Here is a 19,257-nt window from a genome sequence, read left to right on the forward strand (position 1 = left end):
ATATAAATTAAGACACTCCCCAGCAGCCATTTTGTGGAGTTTCATGTGAGAGAGAGAGAGAGAAGCTTGAATACTGTGCTGTGCTTTTTCAAATTACATTCCAAATCGCATATAAATATTCCAGATAGTTAGTGTTAGATTGTAATAGGGAATTGTGTAGCTGAATAGCTGATAGGGTCCAGTGCAGGGTGTAGTGTAGGTTATGGAGATAGCTGAAATATATGATCCAGACAGTGTTAGATAGTGTAGGTTAAAGAGCTAGTTAGCTGAAATAAATAATCCATATAGTTAATTTTAGATAGTATAGGTTATAGTGTGTGGCAGGAAAATAAATGTGCAATGTGCATGTGAGAGAGAGGTTTCTCTGCTGTTCATACATACAGTATAGACCAAAAGTTTGGACACACTTTCTCATTCAAAGAGTTTTCTTTATTTTCATGACTATGAAAATTGTAGATTCACACTGAAGGCATCAAAACTATGAATTAACACATGTGAAATTATATACTTAACAACAAAAGAGTGAAACAACTGAAAATATGTCATATTCTAGGTTCTTCAAAGTAGCCACCTTTTGCTTTAATTACTGCCTTGCACACTCTTGGCATTCTCTTGATGAGCTTCAAGAGGTAGTCACCAGAAATGTTTTTCCAACAGTCTTGAAGGAGTTCCCAGAGATGCTTAGCACTTGTTGGACCTTTTGCCTTCACTCTGCGGTCCAGCTCACCCCAAACCATCTCGATTGGGTTCAGGTCCGGTGACTGTGGAGGCCAGGTCATCTGGTGCAGCACCCCATCACTCTCCTTCATGGTCAAATAGCCCTTACACAGCCTGGAGGTGTGTTTGGGGTCATTGTCCTGTTGAAAAATAAATGATGGTCCAACAAAACGCAAACCGGATGGAATAGCATGCCGCTGCAAGATGCTGTGGTAGCCATGCTGGTTCAGTATGCCTTCAATTTTGAATAAATCCCCAACAGTGTCACCAGCAAAGCACCCCCACACCATCACACCTCCTCTTTCATGCTTCACGGTGGGAACCAGGCATGTAGAGTCCATCCGTTCACCTTTTCTGCGTCGCACAAAGACACGGTGGTTGGAACCAGAGATCTCAAATTTGGACTCATCAGACCAAAGCACAGATTTCCACTGGTCTAATGTCCATTCCTTGTGTTCTTTAGCCCAAACAAGTCTCTTCTGCTTGTTGCCTGTCCTTAGCGGTGGTTTCCTAGCAGATATTCTACCATGAAGGCCTGATTCACACAGTCTCCTCTTAACAGTTGTTCTAGAGATGTGTCTGCTGCTAGAACTCTGTGTGCCATTGACCTGGTCTCTAATCTGAGCTGCTGTTAACCTGCGATTTCTGAGGCTGGTGACTCGGATGAACTTATCCTCTGCAGCAGAGGTGACTCTTGGTCTTCCTTCCCTGGGGCGGTCCGCATGTGAGCCAGTTTCTTTGTAGCGCTCAATGGTTTTTGTGACTGCACTTGGGGACACTTTCAAAGTTTTCTCAATTTTTCGGACTGACTGACCTTCATTTCTTAAAGTAATGATGGCCACTCGTTTTTCTTTACTTAGCTGCTTTTTTCTTGCCATAATTCAAATTCTAACAGTCTATTCAGTAGGACTATCAGCTGTGTATCCACCTGACTTCTCCACAACGCAACTGATGGTCCCAACCCCATTTGTAAGGAAAGAAATCCCACTTATTAAACCTGACAGGGCACACCTGCAAAGTGAAAACCATTTCAGGTGACTACCTCTTGAAGCTCATCAAGAGAATGCCAAGAGTGTTCAAAGCAGTAATCAAAGCAAAAGGTGGCTACTTTGAAGAACCTAGAATATGACATATTTTCAGTTGTTTCACACTTTTTTGTTAGGTATATAAAGCTATTGTTATGACATGCATGGAATTTCAATCTAAAATAGTGCTGTAATGTACAATTACTTACCGTGATCAGGAGTTCTTCCTCACTATCTCAAAAGTTGCTGCCTACCATTTTCATCACTTATGCAGCTAATAGTGCGTGCATACATGTGCGCACGCGCATAATAGCAAATTCAAAAAAAATATCACAAAATCACGAATAATCTCCTTAATATTCTTGAGATATCGCAAATTCGAATATTGCCCCTGCCGCTCATCACTAATAAAAACAACAAATATATTTTCCAGTTTATTTTTTTAATCAAAGAACATAGAATTTTAAAAAATACCATGTTTGAACATATCCTGAGAATGAGAGAGGCAGCTGTTATTCTAATTTTCACCTTTTTTGCTGGAAAATACGGGTGCGCAATACATTTTTTGCTCCTCATATTTTTATGCCAACATCGCTGTATGAGGTCCTGTTTTTGCAAGAGGAGTTGTAGTTTTCTTCTGTAGCGCACATGAAGAAAACCACAATTTATATTTACACCATTTACTGATCACAATAACTAATATATTTATTATATTGTATGGATTCTTACAGTTAGGAGGATACCAAACACATCTGTTATTTACTGTTTTTGGACTTTACAATTAACACCTTTTAATATAGTTTATTAATTGTTTTTAAACTTAGTAACTTTAGTAATTATTATTAGAGATAAGCGAATCGAATCCCACGAAGTGGAATTCGATCCGAATTTCAGGGCAAATTCGATTCGCCTAGAAGCCGAATTTCCTTGTGCTTTGTGTCAGTGAATCGACTTAACCTAAAAATGTCAAAAAAACAAAAAAGTTCAAACTTACCTCCTCCATTTGCGATGGGCTGCCGTGCAGCGCGAGATTAGATCATGACAGCGGCCGCCCCCGTCACAAGTTTTATGTAAATGTTTTTTTATTGTTAAAACAGTGTGAAATTACACTCAGATGCCGTGATGGGTACAATGACGGGGAGCAGCGCTATCGCAGCTGTCTGCAATTGCACCCGCTACTTACAAAAAATGCGCTTCGTCACAAAGCAAATTTTTGGTGAAATTTGGCGAATCAGCCGAATCCAATTTCTAAGAAATTCGCTCATCTCAAATTATTATGCTTGTAAAGTATTTAGAGAAAATCCTCTCCTAGACAACTAGGAGTGCTATCCATCAGGTCCTGAGTCTGTTTCTGAGTTTGCATTCTAGCCAGGTACTAGAAGAATATACATTATAATTAAATATATGGAGACATCCCCCACCCAAAGTCCTCCTCAGGAAAATGTACACTGCACTGGAAATAGAAATGGGTAGTTCCCCATGCTGTATAGTTTAAGTGAAACTAAAGACACAAATTCAGAGAAATAGACCTTTCCCTCGCAAGCTGATTGATTCACCCAAATGCTGAGGCCAGCCACACTTACATAAAATCTCTAGGGGCTTTACTTTGGCCCTATAACTGCCACTATAAACTGATTTGGTGGTCATTACACAATTGACAATGTTGTATTCAGTAGTGATAAAGGGGTTGAAACAGCCTTAGGGTGCATTCACATGCCCATATAAATGGATCTGCATCCGTTCCGCAAATTTGCATATCGGGTGCGGACCCATTCATTTCAATGGGCCGCAAAAGATGCGGACAGCATCACCATGTGCTGTCCGCATCCGTTGTTCCATTCTGTGGCCCCGCAAAAAAGATAGGCATGTCCTATAGGACAAGCTTAGGCATTCTCTATATAGCGCTGGCCATGTGCGGTCCAATAATTGCGGAACGCACATGACTGGTATCCGTGTTTTGAGGATCCGCAATCAACAGTTTGCATATGTGCCTCCCACTTGTTAAGGTACCAAAAGTAATGGGACAATTGGGTTCTCAGCTGTTCCATGGCCAGGTGTGTGTTATTTCCTTATTATCCCAATTACAATGAGCAGATAAAAGATCCAGAGTTTATTTCAAGTGTGCTATATGCATTTGGAATCTGTTGCTGTCAACTCTCAAGATGAGATCCAAAGAGCTGTCACTATCAGTGAAGCAAGCCATCATTAGGCTGAAAAAACACAACAAACCCATCAGAGAGATAAAAAAAACATTAGGCGTGGCCAAAACAACAGTTTGGAACATCCTTAAAAAGAAAGAACGCACTGGTGAGCTCGGCGACACCAAAAGACCCGAAAGACCACAGAAAACAACTGTGGTGGATGACCGAAGAATTATTTCCCTGGTGAAGAAAACACCCTTCACAACAGTTGGCCAAATCAAGAACACTCTCCAGGAGGTAGGTGTATGTGTGTCAAAGTCAACAATCAAGAGAAGACTTCACCAGAGTGAATACAGAGGGTTCACCACAAGATGCAAACCATTGGTGAGCCTCAAAAGCAGGAAGGTCAGATTAGAGTTTGCCAAACAACATCTACAAAAGCCTTCACAATTCTGCAACAACATCCTATGGACAGATAAGACCAAGATCAACTTGTACCAGAATGATGAGAAGAGAAGAGTATGGAGAAGGAAAGGAACTGCTTATGATCCTAAGCATACTACCTCATCAGTGAAGCATGGTGGTGGTAGTGTCATGGCGTGGGCATGTATGGCTGCCAATGGAACTGGTTCTCTTGTATTTATTGATGATGTGACTGCTGACAAAAGCAGCAGGATGAATTCTGAAGTGTTTTGGGCAATATTATCTGCTCATATTCAGCCAAATGCTTCAGAACTCATTGGATGGCACTTCACAGTGCAGATGGACAATGACCCAAAGCATACTGCAAAAGCAACCAAAGAGTTTTTTAAGGGAAAGAAGTGGAATGTTATGCAATGGCCAAGTCAATCACCTGACCTGAATCCGATTGAGCATGTATTTCACTTGCTGAAGACAAAACTGAAGGGAAAATGCCCCAAGAACAAGCAGGAACTGAAGACAGTTGCAGTAGAGGCCTGGCAGAGCATCACCAGGGATCAAACCCAGCGTCTGGTGATGTCTATGCGTTCCAGACATCAGGCTGTAATTGACTGCAAAGGATTTGCAACCAAGTATTAAAAAGTGAAAGTTTGATTTATGATTATTATTCTGTCCTATTAGTTTTGGTTCCTTAACAAGTGGGAGGCACATATGCAAACTGTTGGAATTCCTACACCTCAAATTAAAGCAGACAGCCTGCAGTTAAAGCACATCTTGTTCGTTTCATTTCAAATCCATTGTGGTGGTGTATAAAGCCAAAAATGTTAGAATTGTGCCGATGTCCCAATATTTATGGACCTGACTCTATATAGGAGCTATTTATAAAATTGCTTTCTATGATAATTGGGCTGAACAAAATACGTTATTTTAAATAACATTGTTTACTTTTATTGATTACTGCAGTATTTGTTTCCCATTGTATCAATGTATACATAGATCTATACGTGCATATTTATGTATTTTCATATTTGTAGGTTCTCCCCGTGTTTCTTGGTTTTCCATCCCATACAGCAGTTTTCAACTAAGTGAATGAATAAAATTGGTCTTAGTATATGTTTAAGGCCTATTGGGGTCCGATGTAAATGGCGACAAACTGACACTGCTGCTGATTATGTTGGTACTAATTAAGCAATTGGAAATAATAATAAATCATTTGTTTCACAAAATGACTTCAAATTCTACTACTACCTTTTTTGTACACTATTTAATATACACATATTGAGTGAGAGATCAGTGATTCCTCAGATACGCGCCATCTACTGACTCTGCTTTTTCTTCCATGTGACCTAATTTATAATTAGCTCCTTTTACTTGTATTGATGGCTCATTTATGTAGTTGATGTGTCATCTCACACAGTGTGCTCCGTGAGCCTCAGTTGGAAGAATTGCATGCACAGGCATTTGTTGATAAATCTTTTGTAATATTTCTTTACTGATTTATGAGAGTATCTCTTTTTTTATGGAAAATACATGAAATGCTGCTTTCCTTTGGGAGGCATAGATTGATGCAGTGACATGGTGTTTTACGGTGTTGAGCTTATCAGTTTTGAGTTAACCATATCTGATGCAAACGATGACCCTTCCGTCTCCATGATTTGAGTCCACAGACTCTGAGCATTAAGTTAATTTTCCCCTGGATTTCTGAGCTGCGTCCTCCTTACCCCGCGGAAACGCTGTGAAGTATACAGGTTTTGACCGAATGACAGAGCATAGAGGGTGAAATTAGATGCATTAAATTAGAATATGACAAAAAAGCCTATCTAAATATCTGTCACAATTTTACCTTTTGTCCAAACCAGCAACCAGTAATGAGCCCATTGCTAAAGCTTGGTAGCCAAATAGAAAGTGGAGGAGAAATAACTTTGATGAGTTGTGACTCATGGTATTTTGCTCTTCAGTTGGATTATTTCTTACAGATATCACTAATTTTGTTTTAGTTGCACTTTTTGCATGTATGAAATTATTTAGCATTGACCATAACTTCCCAGTGAATAAAATAGCTTATTATTTTATATTGTGTTATTTTGTAAAATTCTCAAAGCTCTGTCACTTTCTGTAGATGTTGAACATTATCAGACATTCGTTCAAGAACAATACATGCTTCACATGAGGACCTTGTTGGTTTTGCAAGTTATGATTTTCATTAGAGATTAAAGAGTTAATGTAATGCCACAAATTTCTAGGAGGGCATGATAGTGGTAAGCTGGTGATCTCCTGGTCTTTGATTACATCCTGGCTAGTAAATATCTTGCGATTAATCAAAATGGTTTGTTCTTCGTGTAGTGTAAGTCACCTTCACAGATGGGATATATTCTGTTTGAATATTTGTATTAATCCTTTCTAAAATAGACATGTTCTGTTTTACTGACTTTAAATCCGATTCTACCAGCTAAACAGCTGTAATAGGAAAAAAAAGGAATTTCATTCTTCAAATATGACAGAAGACCTACATACAGAAACATGTAATTTGTATTGCTAAGCTTCGCATGGTGTCATTAATCTGTACAATAGATCAGAATAGTGTATATACAGTGAGATGAACCTTGGTACAGTGCTGCACGAGACTGATTACACATCCCCTATTAAGGAGATACACTTCTATGAGTCCTAATTATCTCAATCCATTATAATTGTCTTATCATGCAGTTTACTTTGACATGCTAAAAGCCTGGCTGCCAGGAGAACAGACTTTGCGACTTACTCAGTTCTGCAAAATCACCGTGATTTAAACACGTAAAAAAAATTGTATTGTTTCTTTTTGACTGTAAGATATACATACTTCCATATAAGAAACGACTGAACATGCTATTATGTATCTTATCTATAAGGATACTTTCACACTTGTGGCATAGGATTCCTGATGCAAACGGATGGCATTTGTCAGACGGATCCGGATGCATTGAAATACCGTATCCGTCTCTCCATTGTCATCCTGAAAGACGGATCCGGTATTTTTATTTCTTTTTTTTTTTGCATTTTTAAGGCCTGCGCATACGCAGACTGGAAAACCGGATCTGTTTTGCCGGAGCACTTAATGCCAGATACGGCACTAATACATTTCACTGGAAATTAATGCCGGTTCCGGCATTCCGGCAAGTGTTCAGGATTTTTGGCCGGAGAAAAAACTGCAGCATGCTGCGGTATTTTCTCTGGCCAAATAAAAGAAGAGGGACTGACCTGATACATCCTGAACGGAATTCTCTCTATTCAGAATGCATTAGGATAAAACTGATCAGTTTTTTTTTCCGGTATTGAGCTCCTGTGACGGAACTCAACACTGGAAAAGAAAAATGCTAGTGTGAAAGTACCCTTACACCTCTGGATCTTCACATTCTTAAATGGAATTTATGTAGATAGATTGTAAAATAATAATAAGAAATTGAATAATAATAATGATAATAATAAAAAGAACACTCAGTCAAATCATATATTTATGACTTTTAGGAAAGCAGGAGAACCCCCTTTGGAAAATGGATGGATCCCATTGTTAGGATTGGCTTACCAGTTCAGTAAAGATCCTTTAAAATTCCTGATCTCTCAGCAAGAGAAACATGGGGACATCTTTACAATCTATCTCGCAGGTAAGAAATATTTTTTGAATGACATCAGATGTAAATTTAAATGTGCGTAGACATAGGTATATCATGGCTACGCTGTAAATAACAGATCCACAGTGAGAAAGTATGAGAAATATGTGCAATTTGAAATGTTATTATGTAGTGGTTGATTTTTAATCTGTAATTTCAATTCTACATTTGATATAGATATTTACACTAGGAATTATTTAATACTGTAAGATCCCAAGGATGATCCAATTTAATAATTGAATACACTATTGTGCGTACTATATAAAATCAAATCACAAACAGATATCCGAGCTTTTAATTTTGTTTTAAAACTTTTTGATCAAAGATTAACTTAGAGTTTTTATTTTTTATTTTCATTTTTCATCCATTTTAAAAAGCATCTCAAATACTTTCCACGGATATCAAAGGCTCGAAGGTCAGGTGGATTGAAAAAGCTTAAAGAGATATGTTTAAGACTAAATAATAACCCTAAATACCATACAGTATAGTTTACTTATATAATTCTTCAGCGGTTTCTTATTTTTGATGTTGGCCCTGTCAACAACTTTGATCAATAGATATTACTTTAATTATCAGTCTCCAAACTAGTTCATTTGGAAAATGTGGAACGATGCATAGAGGTCCTGGCATCACCCCAGACCGGTGATACGATTTTTGCTGATGGTACTTTCCAATGGGATGAGCAAATGATTGTCATTGTGAGAAGTCTCAAGGGACATGGATGTCATCTTAATAAAGAAATTAAAAAGCACATCTTTCCATGAGAAACAATGTAAAATTCCTGACCTGTCGTAGAAAATAGTTCTCTAATTGGTTTTGTGTGGTGGTGCAGCCGAATCATTTTCTCCAGACGTCATCCCCGCGAAGCACTACTGTACATCATTGTCAACCGTTCACTGAAATCTTCCTAATAAGAGACCGATTACGTAAATTTGATAGGCCTAAAAGAAGGAGCGAGGTATAGTACATGATAGTATCTCCAGAGACATTATTTTGTATAAGGATCAAGAGAAAGTAGACAGCTCTCTAGATATCTTCAGGGATCTCACAGAGCCTTGCATCTTGTCCTTTATAGAAACGACACAGCGCATATGGGGTTTTTGGAATGAAGTATTTCAGCTTAGATTAGCTTGGATGAATCTTTACTAGTAATGGTCTTCCATAGACTGCTGTTGAAGGCCAGCACAGTACCTGGGAAGCGTTTAATCCTACCAGTCTGGAAGCATTTTTAGCCCTAATTGGTGTTTTTGTAAGAAATGAAGCGGAAAGTGATTGTGTTGCTTTCCTTTTGGTTGCATCCCTGCACAGCAGGGTGAAGAACAAGAATCGCAGTTAAACACAATCCTCTTGTGACCGGCCTAAGCTCCACTATAATGTTTGCCATATATGTTTTAGAAAATAAATATGATTCTTAAACAATTTTACAGCCAGACATTTAAAATGAGCAATTTCCATTACATTATTAAAAATAATAATAATAAAAATATTAATATTAATGACAACTAGTAGTAAATATGGCCATGCCTTAACATATTTGACTCATTGATTTGGGCAGCACAATAGCAAAGTGGTTAGCACTGGTGCCTTGCAGTGATGGGGTTAGAGATGAGCAACGTTTTAAAAAATTTGAATGCTTCACCACATTTTTCCCCAAAATTAAGCATGCAAAATCATCTACAGTATATCCTGGTGTGCAGGGAGAGTATATCTTGGCATATCACTGTGCATTGCAGCAACATATATTACTAGTCCTCTCTCATGATACAGTTACTGTGTGTCAGCATCAAAGACAGGTGACAGGCGTCACTATTAGGCTCAGTTCACACTACACTTACAGTATTTGATTAGTTATGGGTTGAAAACACAGAACAGTTGCAGATCTTTTAATAATACCTTATCTAAGAGAAGGATTGGCTCCTGATTTTGGATCACCATACAGTAACTGCTCAAATTAACTGACCAAATAACAGAAGTGTGAACTCAGCCTTACAGGTCAAAGCATCAGGTATAATGTACTGAACCGTGCAGTGGCCCAAGATTCTACTACAGTATAAAAGAGTTGTTCTTTTAGTCAATGATGCAAGTAGTGGCCCCATGACAGAGTGGAGAGGGTGTCAGCAGTAATTTTGTGTTGGCATCACTGTTTCTTTTTCCCTTCTTCTGATTGTCTTTTGAGCATCTGCCTTCACACGGTCAGTATTTGGTCAGTAATTGATCAGTATTGGTAAGGCAAAAACAGGAGTGGGTCCAAAACCGTTATGGAAATATTTGCATCTCTTCTTTGGATTTACACTCCTGCTTTTGGATTCCAAATCATAATCAAATCCAGATGCATAATACTGACTGGGTGATAGAGGCCTCATGCTCCATTTACATGAGTTTTGGCCATTTGCCTCTGAAATTGGTTTTATTCAGATGGAAAAGAAGTCCTGCATGCAGGACTTTAATGGCCCCTATCACACAGTCAGTTTTTGGTCAGATTTTTGCATCAGTATTTGATAAGTATTTGTAAGGGTACTTTCACACTAGCGTTTTTCTTTTCCGGCGCTGAGTTCCGTCCTAGAGGCTCAAATCCGGAAAAGAACTGATCAGTTTTATCCTAATGCATTCTGAATGGAGAGTCAGTCCTTCAGGATGCATCAGGATGTCTTCTGTTCAGTCTTTTTGACTGATCAGGCTTTTCAGAAAAACGTAGCATGCAGTATTTTTACCTCCGGCCAAAAAGCCTGAACACTTTGACTGAACGCCTGATCAGGCTTTTTTCCCATTGACTTGCATTAACGCCGGATCCGGCCCCGTGTGTTCAGTCAAAACGGATCCGGCTTTTGCATGTTAAACCCGAAAAATGTGAAAAAAAAGTTAAAGTCCATAAATGGCGGATCCGTTTTTTCCAATGCATTTTTCCATTGTAATCGAAAGCCTGATCAGGATTCAAATGTAATCCGTTTTCACACGTTTTTCCGGATCCGGCGGGCAGTTCCGGTGTCGGAATTGAACGCCGGATTAAAACAACGCTAGTGTGAAAGTAGCCTAAGGCAAAAACAGGAGTGGGTCCAAAACAGAGATGACAGGTGAAGTAAATATTTGCATGTATTCTGTGTTTTTGACCCCCTCCTGCTTTTGGCTTCCAAATCATGATTAAATCCTGATGCAAAATACTGACCATGTGATCGAGGTCTTATGGATGTTCTAAAGACAGGATTCGTTGTGTTTTTCATTTTTCAGTTCTTCTGATAGATCAGAAGAAGGGTAAAATAAACAGTGATGTCAACAAGGCCAAACAAGAACACTAGTGGCCCCATCACAGAGTGGTGATGTTGGCAACAGTAAGAGGAGTCAACATAGTGGCCCAGTCACAGAGTGGTGAGGGTGGCATCAGTATGAGGAGTCAACATAGTGTCCCAGTCACCGTAATGGTGGCAACAGCATAAGGATTCAACATATTGGCTAGTCATAGAGTGTCATTAGTGGCAGCACCAGCACAAGATGGTGACAGTAGGAGAAGATGGCAGCAGAAGCAGCAGGTGTGTGGCATCAGGCAGGTAGCAACAAGTGGCTGAAGCACCTGGCCAGAAGTAAAGGGCCATTTTTCATAATGTTCTTGTGTGGTAGTGGAGTGTCCCACTAGTGTACGTGGGCACTGCAAAATCTTGTTATGTCATATGTTGTATCATGCTGTATTTAATTTTTCTGTAGAATCCTTGTTACCAGGCTGTTAGGTGCATTACACACATTCTACCACTAGATGGGGATACCACAGTATATATACCACAGTTCAGGCCTAGTTAGTTAGTTGGTGAGATGTAGGGAGTTGGAGTTAGAGTTTGGAAGCAGGAGGAGATGGAGTGAGGGGCAAGGGGGAAGGAGAGGACCCCTTCCTCTCAACTCTCTCTTGGGCTCCACAGCCCAGAGGAGCCAATTCATGGTCTTAGTGTCAAGCCAGGAAAATAGGCAGAGGTGAAGTATTATTCTACCATCTATGTGTAGTAAAGTTGAGGCACACAGTTTTCAGTGTTGCAATTTCAAAAGGATTTATTCATTCAAACCATACAGTAGTTTCATCCATTTGCCCAATATTTGTATTAGTGAGTATGAACAGTATTATTAGACCGGACGTTTCGGTCACATTAGACCTTCATCTGCTGTCACATTCTTTATCTGTTCTGGTGGGTATGGAGGCTTGTGGGGCGCTGGATACAAATATTGGGCAAATGGATGAAACTACTGTATGATTTGAATGAATAAATCCTTTTGAAATTGAAAACTCAACTTTACTACATGTATACTGACTGCTTGAAGCCCTTGGTTGGCACCAGAACCTACTGAATAGAGTTCGGTTCTCCATCTTCCCAATTATTCTACCGTCTACTCTTCCAGAGTGCCAAGTAGATTTTACTAAGTTTATTGTGGAAAGACAAAGGAAGGACAATAGCCATTATTCTAGGCTTTAGGCGCCTTTGTAATTAGGTGGTTTATTAGCTTCCGGCAGCCTTACCATTACTTCAAGGACAGATAGGCCATCTATTGCATCACTTGTGTGTAGAAGACAAGGACTTGAATAACCTCTACTGAGACTGAAGCAAGGCAAAGAGCTGAATACCAGTGAGTACATAACTTCCTACGGTAGCCTGAGAGATAGCCACATATACAGCTTGTTACTGGGATTTATCACATTCCACCTATATGTTCACTAAAGACTGTTTATTAACTGAAAACTGTTGTCAAGATCCTGGTTACAGTAAAGTTCTGAGTTGGATTCAAACCCTGCCTCGTTCTTCTATCTCCATACTACCACCACTCTCATCATTTTGCACCACCAAGTTGCTGGAGTCACAACATTACCTAAGTCAGGGGCCTAGCCGCACAAGCACCCAGAAAATCCAATTACCATCAAGGGCACCTCGATCACCACCTGGCTGGTGTCCCCTGTAATAGTGTGCCCTGGAGAATCTAGTGCTGTTCTCCCCTTTACTGAACTGCTGGCTCAGGGAGGTATCTGCTAACCGTGAGTACCCGAAGAACTGTTGTACCCTTCTGCCCACCGTGAACCTCATGCGTTTTCCCCTGGGACTGGCACGTTGCAGTAGCACACTTCAGTAAGAGCATTACTGCCAGTATGATATAGTCTGATGCATCAGGCACCGGTGTGTGGAATTCTGGCTGATCCACACCTGATTAATCTTTATAAAGTTTAATCTCTCTACATTTTTTTGAAAGGTGACTTCTCTTTCTGGCTACTGTTGAAGTTACACAGGGTCCAACTACATCATCAAGAAACCGTTCACGACCTTCAGCTGCTCATATAGTCGTCCAACATGTGGCGTTCCAACATGTGGAAACTTTGCATATGAGGCAATGTTGGGGAACACTATTCTGCGTTTGCAGCTCAAGTATGGCATGATTTGCATGGGAAGAGTAGCTAAAGTGCATGCAGTTTCCTGCCCATTTTCAAGACATCTTGCAGTTGGGTGGAAGACTTCAGGGCGATTAAAGATATGCATCATGCAAATGGCGCATGGGTCAGCCCTCCTTGACGCAGCTCTGACAGAATGTTCTTCCCATTATTGATGACCATGGTTCCAATCTCTATTTGCCGAGGAGACAGCCAGGATTAGATTTCTTGGTTGATGACACAGAGCAGTTCCTCACCTGGTATGACTTCATTCACCCGGTTGGCTAGGTGCAGAACAGCGTGACACCGCCATGCTTTGCATAGGTGGTATGCTTGAGGACCACTCAGAATTTTGCCTACAGTGGAGGCTGAGGACAAGGTGGAAGATGAACAGGCAGAGGAGGACATTGACACTGGAATCACAGCTTGAGAATGTAAAGGCGGTATTGCCATCACCTAGCCTAGTTGCTTGTAGTGTTGAGCACGAATATTCGAATTGCTAATTTTAATTGCGAATATCGCCACTGCGAGATTTCGCGAATATTTAGAATATAGTGGTATATATTCGTATTTGCGAATAGTGTTGATTGCAAATATTCTGATCGTGAATTTATCACGAATTTTGTTGCGAATATCGGCACTTAGCAGCATCCCTAGCAACCAATAGGAAAGTTGCCTACCCCTTAGGGTTGATCGCGAATATTCTAATTTAATTTTAATTTTTATTGCGAATATATTACATTGCCTATTTTTGCAATCAAGTAAATAATGACTGGAGATCACAAATTCTCGAATTTGTGACTTTATGGTGAATATTCAGCCCAAAATTTGCGAAATATTGTGAATTTAAATATTGCCTATGCCGCTTATCACTAGTTTCTAGTGTGCCTGGGCAGAAACCATGTTTACCCAGTGGGCAATAAAGGACATACTGTATATTGTCCTTGACCATAGTTACAGCTCTACACGTTGGCACTGCCATGAACTATACTAGACACAGACAGGTTCAAGGACTGGGCCACCTTCTACAACATACGTGTGCAGGGCTGGTACAGCTTTTTAAAAGAAGTAATGATGGCTTGGGACTCTCCACCTTGGTTGGGCACAAGCCATCAGTTATTTGAAATGTTCAGAGTCTATGATATGGAAAGGGAGGGACTGCTGTATCAACAACTTGGTCAGGAGCACAGTTTCTGTGTCGTTGGATAAGTGCATGCATACTGCTGTTTCTTTGCAATCGCCTCGGTAATCGATTGCTTGCAAAACGCGTGGCGAAGAGTAGGAGGAGCATCAGGACCAATAGACAATAGGAAGGAAATACAGCTCTCTTCTGCTGAGGTGGTGGAGCCCTGCCTGCTGAAGAAGGGATGTGTGCCGCTGGAAGATGGTTTCTTACACTTTAAGCTTACGCTCTCTGTGTTGACGCAGGTCCTTGGTGCTTACATTGGCACGCTGGCTGTGCTTTACCTTCTGCCCACAGATCCTCCATATGTCCACACTGGTGTCCTCGGGCGACTTATTGAAAAATTTCCACAGCGGCTATTATGGCATTTTACCCCTACCACTGCATGCTGACTGCCAGCCGCTGCTTCTATGAAGCTATGCACTGATAGTTGTTTCTACATAGGTAGGCTTCTAAGTAGCAGACAGTGTACCGTCCGCATGTTTGGCTCCAGATCTCACACTGCTGTCACTGCTGTCTCACTGCCCACTCTTGCAACCTGCTGGCTCAGCTGCAAGCTGCCACCCTGCCGTGGTCTCACAGGCAAACTACCACCCTCACCCCCTGATGATGAAGATGAAACCCCCCTCTTCATCTGGCTCCCATGTGCGATCTGCTACATCATCATTCTCCACCCTCTGCTCGTCACTTATCTCACCCTCACCGGTCTCATGGCCACGTCCTTGACCGCTCGCAACACCTGCTCCCACACAACTGTCATCGTCACTAGTTGCACATCTATAGGAGGAAGCAGTGGACCTCTCCTTTAAATCTGGCCTGGAAAGTAGCTGCTGATTGTCCTCAATAAAATCTTCCTTGCTGAAAAGCAGAACAGACCGTGAGGCATACATCACCTGCCTGGCAGAAGGAACAGCAAATGAAACATGTTGGTTCAGCACAGGTGAGGGCACAGAGCTTGTTCCTGGGCGATGCCAACTAAATGTGTTGTCAGAGGAACCCACCAACTCCTAGCTGTGGGTGTCTGATGTTAGTTGAGATAATGTGTGGACACCCCAATAACAGTAGTATTAGACAGCTTATTCACCCAAGTTTGACAATTAAGGCCCTCTATTAAATAAGGTTGGCTACCCAATAACAGAAAAAATTGCTAATCCCCCCCCCCCCCAGTTGAGAATCAAGGCGTAACAGAATTGCTTATCTATGAAACAACACCTCAACACCTCAACAACAGTAGTATTAGACAGCTTATTCACACCAATTTGATAATCAAGGTGAGATAGAATTGTTTATCTATTTAACAAGGTGAACACCCCAATAACAGTTAAATTACATAGCTTATTCACCCCTATTTGAGTATAGGAGTATACTTATCTATTAAACAAGGTGGGCATCCAATAACAATTAAATTACCCTTCAGATTACAGAGTCTGCACTGTCCCTGCACTGCCCCTGCAATTTCCCTATGCTCACCCTACAGTGTGTAAAAACTCTCCCCACAATCTCCCTACACTGTCCCTGCAGTCTCCCTATCCAATATTTCACAATTAAAGGCTTCTCGAACACTGTCCCGAGTCTTGTCACGCCTCTCACTATGCTCAGATCAAAGTGAAATGGCAGAGTCCGGACGGGATCAGGCTTTTTATAGGGCTGTGACATCACAGGTGATGGCCATCTGCTGATTGGCTGGCTGCAAAGCATTATGGGCCATATCACGTTCCCGGGCTTCTTACTTTCACTTTGTAACACGTGTAGCCACCATTTTAGTAAAAAACTCATTTGTTACCACGAAGTGTGAGGAAATTCGGATTTGTTGCAAATCAATATTTCCTAAACTTCAAATCGAATTCTACTTCGTATGCTTCGATTCGCTCAACACTAGCTGAGCCCTAATTTCAAATCTGACCAAGGACAATATCTGAATGGACTTTGTATTTTCTCCCCTTGTTTGCATGGCTTTCCTCTGGTTTCCACCCACACTCCAAAGACATACTCATACGGAATCTAGATTGTGAGCTCCACCGGGTACAGTGAGTGATGATAATGTCTGTAAAGCACTGTGAAATATGTTGGTGCTATGTAAGTAAAATAAATAGATTACATAAGTGCTTTATATTAATATTGGAATTTTATAAAAGTAGTTTTAAAAATTACAATTTTCAGCTCCTGCTATCCTTGGTTCCTATAGACTTTTCATTTAAAGGACCTATTTTTAAAATATTTTATTAACCATGTGACATATTAATAAGGTTTTGGGTGAAATCATTAAAAAGGTTATCATTTTTAGGATATCACTATACATACACTTGGCTCCACTTGACGTTTTTAACAGGCTTCATGGTCCGCTTTTTATATAGTCCATAACCAACCATGTGACTGTGACTTTGTTCTAGGAAGTGGCGAGATTCAAAGCAGGCTCCATCCCTCCCATTAAAGGGGTTCTTTACCTTTTTCTTACTGATGAGCTTTTTGAAGAGGCAGCGGTTCTCACAGTTGCTCTGCATCTTTCTTGCAGCTTCCCATGGGGAGTGTCTATGTTAGATGGCCTGGGCGCAGCTCTGCCCCATTAAAGTGAATGAGATATTGAAGGTGATATTGAAGTTGATGGCATATTCTAATGGCATGCCACAAAAGTCTATCCTGTGAGAACTTCTTTAATCATACACATGCTGGCACAAGATGCCAACAAAATAGTCTTCATTGTGTCAAGTAAACCTACTAAGCCATGCAGTTAACAATGGGTCCAACATCATCTTTCAAATTTTTTGGGTTATAATCATTATAATACTGCATATTCGGAAATAATTAAAGGGGTTGTCTGCTTTTTTATATTGATGACCTCAGGATAGGTCCTCAATATCAAATCAGTGGGGGGAAAATATTGATAGCAAAAAGGTAAACAGTAAAGAGAAGGCAGCACTTGTATGAGCCCTGCATTCTCTTCAAACAGCTTGGCCGGGGTGCTGGCAGTTAGTCCCCCACTGATCTGATATTGATGACCTATCCTCAGGATAGGTCACGAAAATAAAAAAGGCAGATAGGCCATTTAATATTCATATTGAATATATTCTGTATTAAATATTGAATTAGTAACCATGAGTAAGGGTGAGCTATACCTCCAAAACATGTAATAATGTACTATGGGGGTCATTTATTATACTGAAATACGCCTATATTAGATATATTTCAGGTGCAGATGGCGGCGCAATGGTTAGGTGCACCTCAATCTGCAGCTTCTCCCTGATCACGCGGGGTCTAAAATTGTGGACGTAGCGTGGGCGGGCAAGGGGACAGGCAGGTAGGCCCGTTTCATTCATAATTTTCTACATCTTTTTTAGGTGTAGAAAATGGTCTAAATGGAGACAGCTAGGAAGCTGTCTTACATTTAGAACTGGCGCTAGATGTTCCGAAGTTATGGAGAGGTCTGCGCTGGGGCTTTAAAATGCCCGTCTTAATAAATGTGCCCCTATATCCTTTGCTGTTTGGATTGTTTTTACTGGACAAAATAAATACTGCATTTATCTGGAAATTGGATGCTGGAATGTACCTTCTTATTTCTATAATGAATCAATGCATTAAATCATGTCTTCATCTTTTTAGTGATCCATTAAGAAGCTTTTCATAAATCTAATATATATTTTTTTTTTAAGTTAGAAAGCAATTTTAAAAATTTACAAGACAATTTCCAAAACCTACTTTTTAAAGGACCAGTTCAGTTATGAAGTGACGTTGAGGGGCTTACATAATTCCAACCATCCATAAATGACCCTTAGAAAATACACCCCTCCATAAATGATCTTAGAAAATACACCCCTCAAGTTATTCAAAATTGAGTTTACAAACTTTGTCGTCTTGTCTTTAATTGTTCCAAGAATTAAAGGAAAATGGAGGTTACATTTCATAATTTCACTTTTTTTGCAGATTTTCCATTTAATCCATTTTCCCTGTAACTGGCTTGACAGCAAAATAAACCTCACTATTTATTACCCTGAAAATGCAGTTTACAACCCCCTACAGTAGGTACCTCTACAGGTAAAGCCCCCAAAATGTGACCCCATTTTGGAATGTACAATCCCCAAAGAATTTTTCAAGGGGTGCAGTGAGCATTTTGGCCCAAAAGGTATTTTATAGAATTTAAAAACACTTGGCCATAAAAATGACAATTACGTATTTTACAAGAAAATGTTGTTTTAAGCCCAAATTTTTCATTTTCACAAAGATGAGATGCACTGCTCAGCCACGCCCCCGATGATGTGACAGCATCTTTGGCAACAGGATGCAATTCTTTCTATCCCTGCAGCAGGCGTGTGAGGGGGGAGATAAGCAGTGGACTGATTCCTCAGCTGCTCTATTACTGTGTGCCAGTGTTTCTGACTAATGGATCACTGAATCATTGACCTATCAGGTTCTGATCCAGTGAATCAGTGCTCTATTAAACCACTTCCTGGCCATACAGCAGTGCCAGTGATAGTCTCTGACTCACTAGCTGTGTTCTTGGTTCCGTGTTCCTGTTGGATTGCTTATTCCTCTGACCCGAGGTTGTCTTCTCACCGCTCTCTCTCATTTGGTACTCCGTTGTCTGTCTGATTCTGATTTTGGCTTGCCTTTTAACCACTCTCTGTCTCTCGTTTGGTACTGCATAGCTTGTCTGGTTCTGATCCATTTACGTACGACTCTGGTATTGTGTTTATCTGTCTTTATTGTTTGTCCGTCGCTGCACTTAAATAGCGTAGGG

General features: G+C 40.4%; 1 protein-coding gene across 1 annotated transcript in view; it reads left to right on the forward strand.

Moving 5' to 3' along the window:
* Positions 1-19,257, forward strand: part of LOC122938626 (cytochrome P450 7B1) — a 242,314-nt gene that overhangs the window by 122,674 nt on the left and 100,383 nt on the right. Inside the window, exon 2 of the mRNA XM_044294276.1 lies at positions 7,808-7,944. Coding sequence (XP_044150211.1) covers positions 7,808-7,944 — 137 coding nt within the window. The remainder of the gene's footprint in view (positions 1-7,807; positions 7,945-19,257) is intronic.

This window comes from Bufo gargarizans, chromosome 5, assembly GCF_014858855.1.
Source record: "Bufo gargarizans isolate SCDJY-AF-19 chromosome 5, ASM1485885v1, whole genome shotgun sequence".
Classification (NCBI taxonomy): domain Eukaryota; kingdom Metazoa; phylum Chordata; class Amphibia; order Anura; family Bufonidae; genus Bufo; species Bufo gargarizans.